Source organism: Berghia stephanieae, chromosome 6 (assembly GCF_034508935.2).
Source record: "Berghia stephanieae isolate SIO BIC M18660-M18661 chromosome 6, UCSD_Bste_1.3, whole genome shotgun sequence".
In the NCBI taxonomy this organism is placed as follows: Eukaryota; Metazoa; Mollusca; class Gastropoda; order Nudibranchia; family Aeolidiidae; genus Berghia; species Berghia stephanieae.
The window spans coordinates 38,308,874-38,330,186 of record NC_088365.1 but is presented as its reverse complement, the minus strand read 5'-3'; the positions used below and the strand labels follow the sequence as shown (position 1 = coordinate 38,330,186).

The window sequence follows — 21,313 nt, the reverse complement described above, 5'->3', positions numbered from 1 at the left end:
GTATAGAAAAGAGCAAAGAAATAGTTCATAAATATCAGAATTAATAAATATGTATAGCAAAGAATGTTGTGAAAGAGCTTGCACCCAGTCGTACAATCACCCAACCAGATTCAAAGACAAGACTCCAGCGGGTATTACCAGGCCTCGGCAGCTAAACCTCAGGAAAGGAAACATTTTTAGCCTTCAATAAGCAACATCTGGTTTGCTTGAACAGACTCACATGGAAAAAGCTAACAATGAGGTATTGATTTTATCCCACGAGGCTAAAATAATTCAAAGAGATCTATATAAACTAGAAAAGACTGCTGCTGACTTCTCTCAAGTCTCCTAAAAACAATCTGTTCCACAGTCATTACTATGTCTAATAAAGGTGATTTTAGTTGGATCCTCATCATCTAAAATGTTAATATTCATCACCAAGAAAGTCTTTCATTATCACAATTGATAGTTACCAACAGCATTGACAGACTAAAGAGAGATGAACCCACTTTAGCTCCGAAGCAAATAAGGCAAGCAAAAGAGACTTTCATTTTTTACTGGTATGCATCCTTACAATGAAACACAATCAAAATAGCAGAATTCAGTATTGAATGAAGATAGAAAACTGCAGAAAAGGACTGAAACCATTTTGGACGAGCAATCCAGAGGCAGCGAAAGCGTGCCAAAAATTGATCAACTGCTGCTGCAAGAAAGGGTGTCAAACAGGAAAATGCTAGTGCTTAAGTGCAAATCTGCCATGTACAGATTTATGCATTTCAGGGGGATCCTTCTAGAACTAAAGTAAAGGTAAGTGACCAATCATTTCATTTATGACGGTCTTGTCATTCTAATTTTCGAAAGTTCATCATCACCACCAATATTACCACATTATCATCACCATCATCACCACCACCATTGTCGTCGTCATTGTCGTCGTCATCATTATCATCACTACCAATATTATCACCATCGAATCATCATCATCAGCAGCAGCAGTAGCACATCACTATCACACTCACCACCACCACAACCTCATCTTCATCATCACCACCACCACCACCATCATTACTACTATCACCACAATCATCTCATCATCATTATCACCAACACCATCATCATCACGATGACGACCAACACAAAACCAATAATGCTAACACCAGCACCATTCCGCCCCCAGTCCTCAAAATAAAGCTCGACTACCGGCCCATACGGTCCTATATCACATAGTCACATTTTTAACAACGATAATTATTTAAGCCAAAAATTCAACTGCTTACAGGGGATAAAAATAATATAACATTCAAGTGCCGAATTGTCAAATATTTAATGGATTTACGTCCCTTTGTTTTAATATAGCCCATATAGGCGGATTTGCTATTCCCTGTTTTACACTTTAAGGGGAATTTCTCAATGTGGTTCTATAACAACATCTGTTAATAGTGGTCTCAACTTACTTAGTGACAAATTTGGTGCTTTCATCACTAATTTGCACAATCTTACCCTTATTCCCTAGCTATTGGGACTTACGGCTTTGACGGACTGCTTTTTCTTTGGAAGAGTAATATTCAATTCAATGTCTCATTTCCTTAATGCCCAGGAGTTTGAGAGCTTCAATAATTGACAGAGCTTGTGATTCATCTTTAGTGCCCAGTGCCACAGCAGGTGAAGATATGGAGATTTTGGGATAGTGTAACAAATGGTTAACTGATTAGTCTTTTCCTACCCATAAATTTTGCTATAACTGTTTCATTAGTTATGAATCTGTTCAGATAGTTACCAGGACAATAAAGTCAACACCAGCCTGGACTAATTGGTCAATCCTGTGTTTATCGTCCTCCCTTGTGCTCACTGCAGCTCCAACTATTAGTTGTTTTCTGGTAATGAAAATAACATAATGGGTTTAATTCCTTGTAATTTCATCAGGGTCAGGCCATGAAAAATAATAAAGTTTAAAAAATTGGGATTCAAAGCTTCTAGCTTCTAAGACTTTTAGTTTAAGGAAAAATGTAAAGAATGATCTACTAAAAAAGACCTGCCACTCAGTAATACCAACAAAAAAAAACCCCAAAAAAATAAAAACAGGAATTTCACATTTCGCCTTGTTATTCTCATGAACTTAATAAACCAACCTTCTTTTGGGATCATTGCACTCTGATAGAAATAAGATTTTCTTGTTCATGTACTATTTATTATCTCCCTTGATTTATACTATAAGTTTCTGGGTCACCATCTCAATGATAAAAATGTTGAACCAACTTTTATATATCAACTAATCGTCAGAGACTCCAACTTAAAATTTGGCTCACAGGAATTTCAGACGCCACTCGGAGGAATTTCAATGCCTAAAGAGGAATTTCCGTATACAAGAAAAGGGCATTCGGATGGATTTTGGCATTGTGTATACATATAGATAGCTGATTAGAATTATACATTATGTAAAGACAGTAGTTAGTAGTAGTAGTAGTAGTAGTAGTAGTAGTAGTAGTAGTAGTAGTAGTAGTAGTAGTAGTAGTAGTAGTAGTAGTAGTAGTAGTAGTAGTAGTAGTATTCTATAACCCTAAAAAGTGTATTTCTTAGAAAAAAAAGGGTATTTTGTCTGCATGTGAAGAAAAAGAAGTGCTCACTATACAAGCATTTATATAAAAGCTAACACCAAACCCAAATCAAAATATAATCTTCATCATTCAAACACTCATTTTGCAGCAATCTCTAGTAATTACAAAATTACCTGGTTTATCTAGAAACTCGACTAAATGAGCATTTTATATTAATATAAGGCACAGAAATTGCAACATCTAAGGATATTGCTTTCGAAATACTAAAGGAAAAGACCAAAAGACCCCAATCATATTGGTAGTATTGATGCTACTGTCAGTGGATGAAGTGGTAGTGGTTGTAGCTATGGTGCTCTAGTGGTGGTGGTGATGATGATGAAGTTGTGGTGGTCAGGAAGTGATGTGGTGTTGGATGTGGCAGTGACAATGTTGTGGTGGTGGTTGTATCAGTGGTGATTGTGATGATGGAGTGATGATGATGCCGGTGTATCAAATGAAGTTGTGATTGTTATATACATCTGTCAGCCCAAATCAGTTGTGAGAAAGTTTTGAGATAAAAAAATCTGGGAGAGCAGGCTTAAATTCAATAGATGACATTTTGCAACAGTGACAATATATTTTCTTACTCTAACTCCTCCTCCTCCAACTACTACTACTACTACTACTACTACTACTACTACTACTATTACTACTACTACTACTACTACTACTACTACTACTACTACTACTACTACTACTACTAGCACTACAACATACCACTACATACTACTAATACTATTACTTTTGGTCAAATGATGGGAAATTCACATGTATGTAATACGCATAGTCAAGTTAAATACTTCTAAAATTGGTTCTAGTGAATTAATTTTGAACCAAACCGCATTCCTTAAGCTGCCCACTTGGTAATAAAAAAATCTGACTCATACAAAATAAAAAAATTAAAAAATGACCGTTATAAATTTTTAAAATTAAAATAGCTTAACTTAGTTGTTATAACGGGGAAATAATTCATTTATATTTAAGCTTATCACCAATAAAGTTTTTAATTGAAGACTTCATTGTCAAATATGTTAGTTCAATTTAAATTTTCACTTCAAATCTTTTATTAAACAAGTGGTAAAAACTTAAATGTTGCATGAGGCCATTTAAAGTATAAAATAAGCCTACATGCATAATTCTATGCAAATCCTCAAAAAGATGTGAGAAAAATATATGTGAAAACCAGCATTATATAACTGAAATGATAATTATAGTACAAAATATGATGCATCATTCAGAAACATGGCCAATAGTTGATGTATGACATGTATATCTCATTGGGTCAAATGTATCATTTTCAGTTTGGAATCGTATCCACATATTTGGGCCCAAAAATCGTATTAAAATATGCGAAATCATACCGGTTGGCAGGTCTGTAGTAGTAGTACAGTGATGATGATGATGGTGATGATGTGATTGCAGTATTGGTAGTGATGATGTGGTGGTGGGGGTTGTAGTAGTAGTTGCAGTGATGATGACATGGTGGTGGTTGTCGTAGTGGTAGTAGTAGACATTCCCGAAAACTGAATTTTTTCTAAATAATCGCTCCACTTAATCACACACCTTACCGCTTAATCTCTACACCTTGATCCATCTTGATTGGAGAAAAATATCTAAAAAATACAACCTAAAAAAGGGTAATGAAAATATGTTTCTCATTGAACCATTTCCCCGCGTTAATATCGTATCACGCGTGAAAAAAGCTTTTCCATCAATGCAATTCCACTGTCCCTAGGACCCCGACTAGGTCAGGCGTGCAATGCTTGTTAATTGACATCAAAGGATTACCAGACACGACGGGATAATTGACTCAGCACAGCACTTGCTGTCTGCATCACAAGGTGTGAATCATGATTGCAGTCCACCCAATGCTGTGTGTTTGTTTACATTGTCTGACCACTCGATTGCAATTTTCTACCTGTGCATTGTTTTCCTTACTGGGCCGTGGACAATAAGAAAGGATTACAGAGAGGACTCGCATCTCATCTTTTGATTGATCTATACAGTCCATGTCCACATTGATACACTCAAAAAGCAACTGAACTGGCATCAACTCAAGGCACGTCCTTTTCCCCATCAAAATGAAAGCTGGCTCTCAAGATGGAAAGGTCGACAGAATGTCGTGTTTAGAAAATAACATGTTGAAAAACACTATCCCAGCCAATGGAGTGATGAAGTTTTGAACAACTTCTTCAGCAGTACGATTCTAGTGACATTTACAATGCACACGAGACGGAGCTATACTACAATCAACACTCCACAATTACTATTCTTACAAACAATAGTGTCACATTTTGTTGTCGATGAAACATGAATAAGAAAAGAAAGTTTTAAAAAACAACAAAGCACCCCCCCCCCCCCCCCTTTCAAAATAAACCAAAAAAATAAATAAATAAAAGAAAATAAAAACAACCCTTCTAATGTGTCTTGAACATGACAGTCCCTAGCCTATAGAAAACTCAGAGGGTAAGGTCCTACATGAGATACACATGGAAGCTGGTGCTTTGATGCTATTTTTAGCTATTTTAATCGCACACTCTGCTTAATCGACATACCAACCTGAACTCCCGAGGGTGTGCGATTAAGCGGAGGAGGGTGTGCGATTAAGCGGAGTCGACAGTAGAAGTAGTAGTAGTAGTAACATTGGTAGTGATGATGATGCAGTGATGGTGATTGTAGTAGTTGTGGTAGTGTTTATGTGGTGGTGGTGATGATTGTATTAGAAGTAGTAATGATGATGATCTGGTAGTGGCTGTAGTAGTAGTTTTGTTTGTTTGTTTGTTGCTTTAGGTCTCTTCCAACACAATTGAGGTTATATGAGAGACCGCTGAAACAAAAAAACAAGCAATCTAACAAAAATAGTACAAATGTAAATCAAAATCATAATCTAAAGATATAAGCTAAATTATAAATAACCACGAACAAACAGGCAGAAGATTTACAGAAAAAAAATATCCCCTGTCAAAAATACAATCACAAACCAAAGAAGCAGGATAGGCTAGTAAAGAGAAGAAGAAACGACATCACTGTCGGATCGTACACCCGTAGTAGTAGTTGTAATGATGATGAAATATATGGTCGTGGTTGTAGTAATTGTAAAAATGTTGATGTTATGGTAGTGGTTGTTGTGGTAGTGGCATGGGTGCAAGCAACTGGACCTCAAAAAGCCTGCAAGTCTACCTCGTCATTTGAAGTCTTGTTCTCAGCATCTAGTCTTCATAATAGTAGTCGACAATTGCTGTATGTTTAATCCAAAGGTTATAATGCAGTATTTTGTTAAGTTTCTTGTCACAAGTTGCACAACTTTAAAATATACAAAAACAGAAATAAAACAAAAATCAATCAAATCCAAATCGCAAAAAGCCGGCGACGTTTTTTTCGGTAATCCAATCGGCCGGCAGGCCGGCACTCTTGCACCCATGTAGTGGTTGTAATAGTAGTGGTAATGATGATTTGGTGGTTGCAGTAGTGGTAATGATGATGATGGTGAATGTAGTAGTTGTGGTTGTGATGATGGGGGGGGGGGGGGGGGGGGGGTATCCTTGAAACAAAATGACCACACCGGAATTTGATGGAAGTTGCTCATAACCCGGAATTTTTTTTCTCCAGACTAGATTTTTCTCAAATGAAACCAGAGTTTTGGCATCATTGCTAATCATCCTTCAAAGATTAACTATAGCAGACATAAATGAGATACCTGTACAAGGTAGAAAAATATATAATGAAAAACAGGATTGTAATATATTTATCTAAAATACAAAGCCACTCAAATACAGGTGTAATTGAAATTAGACCTCAGACAGATTGAAATGGCAACTAGTACTTGAATTTCAAGAATAATGTTTGAAAACAAAAAGTCAAAACACACTTGTCATCTTTCGACGCGAGAGGGAATTCTCTGTTTTTTTTCATGTCTGTTCGTGCAATCAAGGACACCAGCTGGCCATGTTCATTGACAATTGGGAGCTTGCCTGTTGAGTAGAAAAGATCAGAGTCAAATCACAACAAAAACAGACACTTGGAGGTATAAGTTGTCATAATCTTGCCTTGCACCTGAAGACCAACCTATTAAATGATCAGGGCAGTCAGGCAGGTTTGCAAAATTCGCTCCAACCAAACTCTCGGACACTGACTTTCAGAAATCACTATTAAAACTGAATTTTGAGGTGAGTAAATAAAAATGTAATTTTTTATAAATTAATATTTCAATATAAGCTCTTTAGTAAAGATACAATGCATGTCTTTAAATAAGAGAGTGCAGAGTTAATATAAGGATTACTGTGCAAAAGAAATACATTAAACAAACTTAGGAAAGTCAATTACAAAGGCCCCTTCTACCGCTATCATATGGCAGCCCTGATGATTCTGTGGTAAGCAGTTTGTTCTTTAGTTATATGGCATTTCTTCTTTTACACATTTGGACCTGGGACACAAGGCAATAGCTCCTTAAAACAATGGTCATTGTGGACATGACATGAATTGACAAATGATATGAGACTTTAAATTTCTTTGGAGAAGGGATGACTAATTAAAGTGAATTCAGTATGAAGGTAAGTTAGTCATTCAAACAATATATTCCATGAAGTTCTGGTTTCTGTTATGCTTTACAGGCAGTAACAATTGCTTTGAAATCTTTGGTTAGGACATTAGTATATTCCATGGGTGAAAATGACTGACCTGTAGATGGCCTGCAGATTTTCCAGCCAAGATTATCTGGCCTGAACTAAACATTGAGACACACAAGAAATTTGCCCGGATGAGGCAGATTATCCAAGAGATAATGTTACATATAGTCTAGTAGTAGTAGTAGTAGTAGTAGTAGTAGTAGTAGTAGTAGTAGTAGTAGTAGTAGTAGTAGTAGTAGTAGTAGTAGTAGTAGTAGTAGTAGTAGTAGTAGTAGTAATCAGTCCGAATGACGCTTGCTGAGAATTGTGTGATTCAGTCATGGTCGATAAGTATAGCTGCTCTCTCCATCCATGTTGTTCATTGTTTCCATTAGTCAGGGTCCTGGGCCAGAGTTTTAAGGCTGTCAAGATCTTGTTGTGACTTTAGTATGGAGGGCACTGCAGTATTTCTTAGTTCTTCGGGGATTAATGCGGCCTCAACTGAATCCAGAAATTTCTGATTTGAAGAGAGATCCTGGTTCAGGGTTGTTACTATTGATGTTGGTGGTCTCCCTACATATTTGTTGCCATGAAGGAAATATTCTGTCATTGCAGTTTGGGCTGGGATGTTATCTTCTTGACGTAAGATGTGACCAAATAGTCTCCATCGCTGTTCTTTTATTATTGTACTCAGGCGTTGAACCCTGGTTTTTTCATAGAGATCAGTATTTGTAATTGTCTCTGGCCAATAGATTCCAATTAGGCGACGTAATTGTTTGCAGTGGTATGAATCGAGGCATTCTAAGTTCTTGTTTGTGAGGCCCCAGGTTCCACAATTATATGTCAATATCGGAATAATCAGTGCCTTGTAAATCTGTATTCGTTTATTCTCACTGATTATTTTATTTCTATTCCATAAATTTTGGAGATGATTGAATGCATTGGTGGCCAGCTGCTTTCGTTTTCTGATGTCTTCATTTTCGTTGATCAAATTTCCTAGTTTACGTACACTTTTCCATTCATTTAAATTTCTGTTGATTTTTGTATATTCTGTTTTGGATTGATTGACTTTCAGATTCCATGCTTCTAGGGTAGTTGATATTATTGGCAAGTATATTTTCGCTTGATGTTCTGATTCAAAGATTAGATCTGTATCATCTGCATATATCAATTCACGAGTGATCTTCTTTATTGGTGGTAATTTTGGTCTTAAATCTTTCATGGCTGATTCGAGGTATATCGTGAATAGAATTGGACTCAAGCAGACTTGCCAAATTGAAAACTTATAAGTTAGTAATTTTAATATCAATTTTTAGTAATTTGACAAGGAAATTCGTAATTTCTGAAATTGTGTATGAACAACCACAATATTATTATTATTATTATTATTATTATTATTATTATTATTATTATTATTATTATTATTATTATTATTATTATTAACATTATTATTATTATTATTATTATTATTATTTTTATTATTACTATCATCATCATCATTATTATAGTAGTAGTAATAGTAGTAGTAGTAGTAGTAGTAGTAGTAGTAGTAGTAGTAGTATGTTAGTTAGTACAGGAGTTCTTCTTCTTATCATATTATTATCATTTAAGTATTCTAAGAATGAAAAATTCGTAATTATCCATAAAATTTCGTATTTGGCCATGAAATGTGTCTAAAATTAGTAAAATTACGAAAAATTCGTAAGATTCGGCATGTATGCTCAAGCTGTCCCCTTGAGGGGATCCAATTGAGGTTGATATTGTTGTTAAGTCTCTGCCGGATTCAAATTATAATGTAGTATTTGATAATAGGTATCTTATGAGTTTCACGTGTTCCTTGTCCAAGAATGAGTCAAGGATTGATAGCAACTTGGTTCTACAAATGGTGTCGAAAGCTGAACTCATATGTCAATTTGAACCAGATAATGATAAGAAAATTTCAAATTTAAATAATCAGATAAATAAATGTGTAGCTTTTCGTACGTATAGAAATTATTGTCACCCTCAGTTTCTCCCAGGCATGTTTCTTTTTCTAAACCAGTGTTCAATTTGAAAGCTATTCGGTCACAAATCTAACCAATAGTTCTGAGAATAGATCATGGAGTTGTTGCATAATTAGATAAATATTAGGCGAGTTCTGCAGAAAGGCAAAGTTACATAAAGTGAACAGTGGCAAGGCATTCCAGAGAAAAAGGCAATAGAGACGAAAAGTTGGATTGGTGAAATGAAAAGTTGGATTGGTGAAAAATTTGTTAACTCTTCTTATCCTGTAATTTTAGCTGCTTATTTTTTTGTTACGAATCACCCAATGCATTCAATTCTGCAGTGAAGTAAAGATTAAGTGGATCCCACTGCTCATCGGGAGAGTACCACAGGTAAGCAGTGAAACTCAACAGGTTCCTCCATGCTTCAGGATCTTGTGGAGATTAACCCCACAGTCAACCATCCAATACAATATCTACATTTTTTTTAAAACTAACACTTTAGGAAAAGTACTGAAAAACATGAGGGCAACCTCCTCCATCCCATCCCACCCGCACTCTTCCCCCCCCCCCCCTTCCCTTAAACATGAAGATGTTATCCTATAAGACAGATTTCCCACCACCTAAATAATGGAATTCTTACCTTTCTTGCTTTTCTGTAGAATTTTATTGGCCTCCTTCAAGGTAACATCTGCTTTGGCAACAATCAGTTGTTCAACAGGGGTCATTACCTGGTAAAAGGATTAACTTGTTCTCAGAAGTGTCATTGATTTTCAAAGAAAGGAAATCAAACTGTTCCAGATATGAGTAAAGTCTTTAACACTTTCACTGTTTATGATGACAGTAGAATTACTTTAAACCGAAATTTTGGGGACCTTCTAAACCATTTCGGTTTAAAGACATTTTGGTTTAAAGCAAGTTTTTGTTTTGCGATGTTTTTCAAGGGTGGTAACTATTTAAGGAATTTGCTCATTTAATCGTATCATGGGCAGTTTACCCTTAAATGGAGTTGTTGAATAAATGCCGTCTTGGTAACCATTTTTTTTTTTTTTTTTTTTTTTGTGTGTGTGTGTGTTTTAAAAATATTTCTGGGGGTTTTGTTGTTCCATTCAAAATTGTTGAAAGAGTTGAGTTCAGGATGCTGTGTTTTTACATAACTCCATCTTGCTCAACCTTTTTTCATCGACTTCACATAGTATTTTGATTTTAAACTCCAACGTGTAAGCACAGTGCTTTCTTTTAGACATCTTTTAGTAAAATGTAAAGCTAAAATAAGTTCGAAAGTTCTTGTGCGATAATTGATAATGAAAGATGCGCAGCGACTAAGAGGTGAAGTGAGATGGAAATGAAAGCTGTCTACTACACACCCCACTTTAAAGTGGAAATGAAATGGCATGTAAGTTGTCTACCACCCCCATCCATCCCACTTCTAATAGGATCTTGATAACTAGCCTTACATCTTCAAGACAAGTAGAGTAATCCTTGGCACTGAGGAAGTCAACATCCCTTTGTGTGACCAGGCCAACCAGTTGTCCACCCATTTTTCCAGTGTCTGTGATGGGAATGCCAGAGAAGCCATACTGGCGTTTGGCTGTCATTACCTCAGCCACAGTGTCCTTAGGCGACATCACAATGGGATCAAGGATGAAGCCCTGCTCATATTTCTGGAGAACAAAAATCAGAGACATTGATTAAAATGATATTTTGTTAGATCCTAACTAAGGCAATTGACTTTTTGTCAAACATGAACCCAAGTCAAAAAATCATTAGTAAATCACAATCTTTGTCTAAAACAACCATGAATCCGCTACCTGCTAACTTTTAATGTATAGATTTAACATTTCATCTTTGATATCACTTCAATCGCAGAAAAGTATGACCTGCTAGTAAGTTGCTATCAGAGGGACAACCCATGAGCTGTAGGTTTTGTTTACAAGAATATAGTTGTTGGCATAAGTTTCCTTGCCATGCCCAAATTTATCCCTAGCTTCAAAATCAAACCTTCACCTCCATCATTCATACATTCAGAACTTGTAATCTATGCAGAACTTAAAACAAGAAAACACAGGTTCTTCCTCCAATTAGAACCCAGTGCCTGACAACAGTTCAACAAGTGTCATCTTCCCACTGTTTTCAATGAATTTTGTTTTAATACTGCACCTCAAGGCGTATATGTATGTTACACAAATACTTTAGACCTCAGAGAATAATAATAATCTTCTTCTTCTTCTTCTTTCAGCTTATCCCGCATTTAAGAATAATTAATGAATGAATATGGCTGCGCAATCTCTATGGACGCTAGCTGTGAATGTGTGAATCACTTCGAGTGTGTCAGTCTGTTTCTAGTATCCAGTTAGTAATTTGTTTCCATAAATCTCTGTCTAGTGCAAGTGTTTTTAGCTTTAGAATGTCATCATGTGTGTTAAGGTGCTGAGGCAGTTGGATGTTTTATTGTGTTGTTGAAATCAGTTCTTCGGTTGTTGTTTCTAAATGTATTTGATATTTTTTGAGATCTTGATTCAATGTTGTTAGAAGTGAAGTTGGTGTACGCCCTCTGTATTTGGCTCCTTGTTTGAAGTAATCATCCATTGAGGTTTGTGCAAGAAGAAGAAGAAGAAGAAGAAGAAGAAGAAGAAGAAGAAGAATAAGAAGAAGAAGAAGAAGAAAAAAGAAGAAGAAAGAAGAAGAAAGAAAAAGAAGAAGAGAAGAAGAAGAAGAAGAAGAAGAAGAAGAAGAAGAAGAAGAAGAAGAAGAAGAAGAAGAAGAAGAAGAAGAAAGAAGAAGAAGAAGAAGAAGGAAGAAGAAGAAGAAGAAGAAGAAGAAGAAGAAGAAGAAGAAGAAGAAGAAGAAGAAGAAGAAGAAGAAAGAAGAAGAAGAAGAAGAAGAAGAAGAAGAAGAAGAAGAAGAAGAAGAAGAAGAAGAAGAAGAAGAAGAAGAAGAAGAAGAAGAAGAAGAAGAAGAAGAAGAAGAAGAAGCCTAAAACGCCTTCAAAATAACAAAGAATTAAAATCAAAGGAAGACCTTATGAAATTAGCATCCACAGCAAAAGACTGAACTGTGGAAGGAAATGACACTGAACATTAGAGAGGCAGCCGAGGTGTCCCGATCGGATGATTAGGAAGCGAAAGGCCTTAAAGATAATAAAAAGAAGAGATAATAATAATAATAATAATAATAATAATAATAATAATAATAATAATAATAATAATAATAATAATAATAATAGCAGTAGTTGTAGTAGTAATCGTTATGGCCACAGAAGGCAATTATTTTTAGGTTACATCTCTTTTTACTTTAAAAAAAAAAAAAGGTTCACACACAATTAAAACCCACATCACTCTCTTCTCTCCCTCTTCTCTTCTCCCTACAGAAGTATTCAAGTCCATGATAATACAATAATCTATTATGAGAGCATGTCCTCGCACGATCAGAAAATAGGCAATTGATTGCAGTACAGCAGTTGGTTATGGAGTTAATCTGGAGTTTTGGCATCTCAGGCAAATGGGAAAACCAGCAAAGTGTATTCTGGCTTGACAAAAAGCCGGCCCACTGGCTCCCTACAAAAGTGTTCTTGTTCAAGAGACCTGACTATCTTAAAGAGTAAGAAGCAGATGAAGATAAAAAGGATGAAGATGATGATGATCAGGAGGAGGAGGAGAATGAGGAGAGGGAGAGGAGGAAAATGAGAGTGAATCCACAACTACAAAGTTAAAGAAGCAATCAAACCATCAAACTGTACCTTAAAGTCAATTGATGAGAACAGAATCTGGACCAGTGCAGAGAAACAAAAGCTCGCATAATTTTGACCAGGCATTAACTAGATATAGAGGCAAATTACAAGCTTCTCAATTCCCAGTCCAAAACTTACAGTATATCTGCATCGTCGCTTGATAAGACAGAAAAATTAATTTTAACAAGCAACCCCAAAACAAAACAAACAATTTGAAATTACTTTAAATGGACCAGCAACAGTTTCAGGCATGCAAACAAGTGTACCCATTTATTGAAACTTAGAAGAGAAACATTGTTTGACTAACTGGATCAGATGGACATTGGGTAAGTATAAAAAAAAAATCAAATCCACATATAAGTATAGTCCAGATATAAGCATGCTCTGACTGATCCCTGAGACCATACGTGTAAACGGAGACCACTGTTGCTGGTGGTTATGGGGATTTAGTGCTTTCAATAATTGCAGTCATTACATACCTTGACCTTCCTCACTTCATTTGCCTGGAACTCTGGGGAACAATTATGATGGATGACACCAACCCCTCCGCATAGCTAAAAGAGAGAGATAATGGTCTTTTTTATGGTATGATTTAAATAAAAATCTGTGATGTAAAATTTTTCACAAGGCATTTTCATTTTAAAGAGATAAGTTTAAGAATTATTCTAGGCATTTTTGATTTTATGTTAATTTTTCAGAAAGCTTAACAGACCCCAAGGAGAGGCCTATCTCAACATCATGTGAGAATCATGAATAAGTATATTACAAAATATAATCAACTTGCAGGGGTACCATTGAAATTGCTGCTTTGCTGCTTCATACCTTTAATCAACAACACCCATAACCACTGCCACCACTAACATCACCACACAAGTCACGTGACATTATGATATTAAGCATATACTAAAATATAAAATATATTAAAATATACATGGTTATATATATAAAGCACATGTCAATTTAAAATTTAAACTTGAATCACTCATACGTAGTAGCTTCTGGTAATATATACTTCATTCATCAAAAAAAATGGAAACTCATGTACAGACGTGGCATGGCACGCATAAAAATGTATAAACACAAAGTTGAGAATCTATGGCGACAATGTATACATATATGCAAATGCACAAAAATGTAAAAATATACAACCAAGAACCAATAGCAACAATTTATATATTAATTTGATAAATTAGATTAAAAGAGAATTCCAAACCAACAGTTCAGCAAAGAAAACAACATGTTCAACTTTTTTTTTCTTCTAAAGTTTGTATGCCATAATTAGCAAAGAGTCTGCACTCTGATATCAGAGGCATGATCTATGCCACATATCAGGTCTGATGGTAACAAAAAGTTAAAATGGAGGAAAGCCAACTTGTGAGGAATGGGAAACTGCATCTCTTTGTTCCACCACACATCATCAAGTCTCTCACTGCAAGCATATTTGATTGGGAGAAATGTGATTATTTTTTTTTAAAGAGGAAATTCCTCCTCTGACTTCAAATCGTCGATTTCTGCAGATCTGAGGAAAACTATCAGCACTGATGTATACATGAGAAAATTATACAATCTTGAACTTTATCCTCTCAACAGGCACACAATGCGTTGTTTCAAAATAGGAATTATATTTTTCTCAATATTTGTGCAACACTAATACTTGTCAGAGCTACTGACAGCTTTGCTTTGCAGCTTTATAATTTAATTAAGATTGATTTAGGATGACCAATCTGTGGAAAATTATAGAATAATAAAATATCTGTAAAATATCAACACTTGACATCAACAACATTGAATTCTAGTCCTACTATTTAAAAGGGCAAGACAACTCACAGCCATTCCAATGGCCATCTGTGATTCAGTGACTGTGTCCATTGGGGATGAGACCAAGGGAGCTTTCAGACTAATATTCTTAGTTAGGGCAGAAGTCAACTCCTGAGAAATACAAAGAAGCAAATATTTGTAACTACAGAAACAGATTCATTGTTTAAAAGTTGCACACATGTCAACACATAGTTTGTAAAGATATTCACAATTTGCAATGTCAACAGATAATCAGAATGACAGAAAAATAATGCCCTAATGATGATGATAATAACCAGGATAATAATAATAATAATAATAATAATAATAATAATAATAATAATAATAATAATAATAATAATAATAATAATAATAATAATAATAATAATAATAATAATAATAGTAATAATAATAATAATAATAATAATAATAATAATAATAATAATAATAATAATAGCAGAAGAAACTGTAGAGCACTTAACGTGATTCCAGGCAAAATTCCCCTCAACCATATATATATATATATGAAGGCTGGTTTTTTGGTTTTCCAAAACTCGTTCAGTCCATTTTTCTACTTTTTGAGATTTTCCATCCATGAGATAAATTGAAATGTACATTATATTTTAAGCATTAATTGACACAAAAATGTCCCTAAATTTGTGTGAATTTGAAGTTTAAATATGATAAAATGATAGACTGAGTGGGTAATTTTAGGGAAAAATAATCCTCAAGATCTCAACATAGGAAAAACAGAGTTAGGGAGTTTTGGAGAACCACTCATATACACCAGATGCCGTATCCTAGGCTTTCCATGAAGGAATATTGATAATCCATCAAATCTCTGATGTTGACAAGAATCACCCTTGTTGTCCAAAGTAAACAAATTAGGAGTTAATAATCTTCCTCAAAGAAAATAATGAAAGCGCGAATCTTCCAGATCACAGTGTAATGTCTTAATTTGGCCACTTCACTATAAGATTCCCATAATCAGGAGGTCTGAGATTCGATCCCCAGTGGAGGCAGGCTGATTTTTTAAGATGTTTTTTTTTTTCTTGTATTCTACTCTCTGCATTGTCTGGCACTGTTTATAGACACTTTTTCAGATCTTTATCTTACACCAGAGTACACTCCCTAATTTGTCACCTTTTTAATTTGCATAACAAGTTATAAATCACAAAATCAGCAGTCTGCCTGTCACACTCTGAAAAAAAATTATTGCTCAACCTCTCATAATCAAACTGTAAACTCACCACATCCTCTGGTCTGAAGTCAATAAAGCCAGGCAAGATCAGAAAATCACTGTGGGGACATAAAATAAAAATACAAAATATACAAATTTGTAATAATCAGAGGATTAAAAAATATTTAACAAAAACACAGATGGTATTGAATTAAATTAATCCTAATTTTGCCAAATTCAACAAATGTCGAATCTGGCATAGTGCAGGCCTTTCCCAACTTCGACAATTGTCAAAAATGAAAAGATAGTTGGAATTACCCTGAATACTAACATGTACGTGGCAGCAGTATTTTTGAGAGTTATTTCCCTTTGACAAGAAAGCTTTTCTCAGCCCATTCAGTTGTATTTACAGGGTCTTTCTTGCAACTTGCTTCATTTTAAACTTTTTATTCAATGTAAACACTGACAACAAATTCTCAAGATGGACTCCGTTAAAGAATCAGCTTTCCAATACTATAACTCTAAAGATTATGAAAGTGACAGTGCTAATTTGTGGTCTAGCTACCCTGTAGGTAATGATAGAGGCTCAGACAGTAACTGTGTGTGACGTTTTTGATATGCATTATGTGGGTGATTTTAGTGATGTTTGTTTTTGTTTTTAAGGGTTTTACGGCGCCTGCGACACATTAAGGGCATATCAGCACCAGTAAAAAGGAAGAAAATGGGAAAGTAAAAAGTTATAGAATTACAACTAAAGCACCCAAGAATAAGCAAGACAAAGAAGAATTCGTTCAAATAGGGAACAAATGGAGATTCCAAGAGCACACTATCTTAGTTTGAGATCACCTAAATGTCTCATCCAGCGTGAAACAAATAATAACATAGTACATACAGAAAGATGATTTACAGGACAAAAAATATCACCTCCCAAAACAGCAGACTTGCCAACCATGTCTGACTTCTTTCCTTTTTTTTTGCTTATCTTTCTTCAAAATGTTACTTTGTTTTTGCTTATTTTCTTCGAAAGATGCTTATTTTCACTCACAAGAGTCTGAAAAAAAAAGCAACTAAAAACCATAACGTAATCCACTAGGGAGACCACAGTAGTATTGACATGATATGTCAAGCTAACAGATGGAAAGGTGGCCTGAATCTCCTTTGACATTCTACAATTAGAAGCCTAGCTACCCATTTTTGAATTAATCCTTTCAAAATGGTGGAATTTTGTTTGTTTTGTTTGTTTGTTGCTTTAAGTCTCTTCCAACACAATTGAGGTTATATGAGAGACCGCTGAAACAAAAAAACAAGCAATCATGTAAATCAAAATCATAACCTAAAGATATCATAAGCTAAATTATAAATAACCAAGAACAAACAGGCAGAAGATTTACAGAAAAAAAAATATCCCCTGTCAAAAATACAATCACAAACCAAAGAAGCAGGATAGGCTAGTAAAGAGAAGAAGAAACGACATCACTATCGGATCGTACACCCATGCGAACATCATAGGTATATGATTCAAGGGTGATGCTCCCATCCAACCACCCGCATGGTGGAATTTAAATGAAAGGAGATGATGGGTAGTTGGTATGTCATTAACAATGATTGAATTCTAGAAGGCTTTCATTAATCTTCGACCCTTGGTCACTTTTTATCTTTCTAACTTGCAAATTAAACATATTCACAGTTTGCAGAAGTATGGAGCACAACTAAAAGGTTTAAGAAGAGCATACAAGTCATTCTGTATCAGGATGATTTGCTTGCTTGCCAAGATTGCAACCGGTATATCAGATTCTGGGATTTTGCATTCTAGGATCATTTGCTGAATGAGAATAAGCTAGTAGGCCTCAAGAACATCTAAGGAAACAACCAATGGAATGAAAGCTGGTTTAACATGGCAATTGACTGATCCTCTACTAATTCATTTGGGAAACAGCTTCAACCTTTTTTAAAAAATTGCCCTGATCTGGCAAATATTCAACAGGGTAAAGTAATAGTCTTATACTTATGGTTTGAGATGACAATTGGCAAAGCTGGTTTTCTTTTGTTTTGAGTTCTTTTCTTTCAAGTATCTCTCAGTCTCACTGTCCATTGCAATGTAATTTTGATCCTTGGCATTGTAATCGAGACTGAAACCATATCAAAGGCTCCTTTGAAGGTGCATGCACTCAGCTTGACAAATTTGGAAATAATATCTATCCACCATCACTTTTTACATGGATTCATGGATATTTTGTATTTTGTAGGCTGAAAAGGGGTAAAATAATTTACAAGCAAGTGAGAGGGCCAGACCCTGGTGACTCAGAGCAAAACAATAAATGGATGGATTTAGCCTAGACAGACCCCCCCCCCCCCCCTCACACACACACACACAATCACACATACGGGAATGGGCATAAACACTAACATAATCACTGCTAAAATTAAATATAGAGAAGAGTCCACAGCACACAATAATACTACCAACCTATTGGCAGTGGCCTACAGTATCTCTGTCATTGACCCCACTATTGGAGGTCAAAATATATAACACTATCTCGGTCATTGACCTCCCTAAATACAATATAATAACAATAATATCTGGCATCAACTGCATACACTAATCAGACATACAAAATGTGTAATGATTGACCATAGAGGATGATAACGAAACTGACCACACACTTTTAAACAAATTTAAATTTTCCATCTTGCGCATTTTATCTCATTTTCTCATATTTCCGTATTTTTTACCAAATTCCCTATTAAAATACGGAAAATCGTAGTGGTTGGCTATACATTTGATTGTTACCCCTCCCAGATAGGATATCCTGCAGAGCCTGAAAAAAAAATCATTTTGGTGATAATGAGTGTGGCACAGGGGGTGTGGCATTAAATCAGGTGATTTTGATATCATTTAGGACTATATTACAAGAGATGAGAATGGCAATGGTATTTGCCTTTTGCTAACTCCACATCTGGAATCACAGAGTTACAATAATCAAGTTTTGATAATACCAAAGCAACCTTTTTTTTATTGGTGACATTTTCAGTTAAAAACATTCTGGCAAGGAATATTCCTTTGATTTCAAAACTCAAAGATTGGCAGACATTATTTACATGAAATGACATAGATAGATAACATAAAAAATAAATCTACATACTTGTAAGTCAGTCCATCACCAGCCCCAAACAATTGCTGCCCTGTCATTCCATCATCTGGTACATAGCCAGTGCCACCAGTTATGAGGAAGTCTGCCATACTGAAACAAAGACAATAATTAAAATAATTTGATAAAATTTGAGTGCAGAAATAAGATAAAACTTTGCATTATCTTAAGGCCTTATTAACAAGGCCATGAGAAGGCTGATAGGCCATCCACAGAACTCTCAAATAGATTTCTAACAGCTGAGTCCGTTATTATGGCAAAAGTAGTTTGAACTAACCTTCCGTCTAAAAAGTAACAAGCACATGTCAGTCCTATTTAATACTACAAAAAATCTTCAACATTTTTCAACTTTATTTTACAAGAAGCCCTAGTTTGATTTACAATTTTCAGAACACAATTTGATTTAATTATATCTCACTGTATTGTTACTGTTCTGATATTATTTTAAAGATGCTGTGATTATTCACATACATCATTTGAATCTTAGATCTTTTTCACTTTCCTACATCTTTGAGGATATGAGAACTATTGTAACGCACATAGAAAATAACCAAACCAAAACAAATTAGTCAAGCGCTGGCCTGCTATACATACAATATATGTGTTGTCATTTATGTGGATAGAGTGGTGGAATTGGTTAGATGAATGTACGAGTCCCATCGGTTCCAGAAAAATAAATGCTCAGAAATGAGCAAATAATGAGGAAAACGAGAGAAAAAAGGAGGGGGGGGGGGCAATGGATGGATTCGAACCAGAGTAGCAAAATTAAGGAGAAGACAGGGTCTAGCACACTTGGCTCTACAGCCGCAATGACATTCAACGTAAGTTACACTTTGTGCTAGAAAATTTTCCATCACTTTGGAACAGAAATTTTGCTTCAAAAAGAATACAACCCCTAACTACCATCAATATCACTTGACATAGTGGTCAGAAATGAAGAAAATTGACAGGTAGGTAGTGGGTTTTTTGTTTATTTTACAGTGGGTGGACTATGGACCAATTGATGACCTCCTTGTCCATTGAAAAAAAAAGGTAGAAATGCCAGATTGACATTTTCAGTTCTAACTTCTTTAACACTTGCATTTGTGACCCCACCCCTCTAAAGGGAATTAAGTTGGGATTTGGGAAACGAATAAAATCTGTTTTAAAGTGGTCAAAATTATTCAATTTCAATCTTTGGTAGTGTCACATAACAACGATTCACCTTTATTTTTTCAATCTACTTTCAAAACACTGTCTGGCAATAAACAAATAATACTGGTATTTTCGTTATGGCCAGACAGGTGTCTGCCAATATTCATTTTTCTTTATTGGCAGACATGTCTGGCAATAACGACAGCCTTTAACTATCTGTGTAAAAATAAAAATTGGCTGCGGCTATTCGGACTCGAGTCTGAATAGTCTCCCATGGCTATTTGGAGTCAAATTACAATGAGCATGTGCAATCAACAGATTATTCGGACTCAGTCTGAATAGTATCCCATGGTCGTATAGTCTTTATGGGGTTTTTTGTTGTTTTTTTTTTAATTTCAACTATTGATAATTACATAAAATTAATGCAAATCAAAATTACAATTTTAGTAAGGCTGCCATTATTCAACAGTACCGTGCAATAATTTTTCTCATTCCACTGCATGGTGCGATAATTTTTCACATTATTTGACAGTTCAGTGCCACGATTTCTCTCATTATTAATTTATTCGGGCGTACGTAGCGATGATTAACAATAATAAAAATGGAAATCTTCCGAACATCACCGTAGACCAACATAACCTGAGAGTTTTTGCTTTTGTATTCAAGGATTTGATGGTGCTTGCAAAACATTTAGGTCATATTGACACCAGTAAAAAGAAGAAAATGGAACAGTAAAAAGTTCAAGAATTACAATTAAAGCAACCAAGAATAAGTAAGACAAAGGGGAATTAGTTCAAATGGGGAACAGGTGTAGATTCCAAGAGCATACCATCAGTGTACCTAGTACGTCCCTTCTCCATTGCCATTTTGTGTCTCATGCTCCCATTATACCACTTTTCCACCAGATGACTTCCGCCCTAGAAAGAGGAGCTACGACTAGAAGGGACAACTCGCCGTTCGCGTGGCACACACCACACTTGCCTAGTGATTTGTTAGCGCGTGTTAGCAACACGCTCCTTGGCTGGCCGCCGGTTTCGCCTGGCTAGACTAGAGGGGGGGGGGGGGGAGGGGAGGTCTAATTAAACTGGGCACGTGTGTGTGTACCCTTTGTTTAGTTATTATTTTTATTGGGCCATGTGTTGTAGACAACCATCAGTGACTCTT

The 21,313-nt window shown here is 35.4% G+C and overlaps 1 protein-coding gene across 19 annotated transcripts in view; it reads right to left on the bottom strand.

Annotated features, from left to right (window-relative positions):
• LOC144974999 (inosine-5'-monophosphate dehydrogenase 1b-like) overlaps positions 1-21,313 on the bottom strand; it is a 123,449-nt gene that overhangs the window by 38,993 nt on the left and 63,143 nt on the right. For 16 of the 19 annotated variants that reach the window (XM_078918620.1, XM_078918619.1, XM_078918634.1 and 13 more), the window contains 8 exons: positions 19,010-19,108; positions 15,937-15,985; positions 14,717-14,818; positions 13,369-13,443; positions 10,617-10,823; positions 9,803-9,890; positions 6,442-6,544; positions 1,757-1,853 (listed from right to left, as the gene is read on the bottom strand). In XM_078918620.1, coding sequence (XP_078774746.1) covers positions 1,757-1,853; positions 6,442-6,544; positions 9,803-9,890; positions 10,617-10,823; positions 13,369-13,443; positions 14,717-14,818; positions 15,937-15,985; positions 19,010-19,108 — 820 coding nt within the window. Of the gene's footprint in view, positions 1-1,756; positions 1,854-6,441; positions 6,545-9,802; positions 9,891-10,616; positions 10,824-13,368; positions 13,444-14,716; positions 14,819-15,936; positions 15,986-19,009; positions 19,109-20,978; positions 21,042-21,313 lie in introns of those variants that run through there. The other 3 variants (XM_078918638.1, XM_078918628.1, XM_078918623.1) reach the window with 3 other exon arrangements.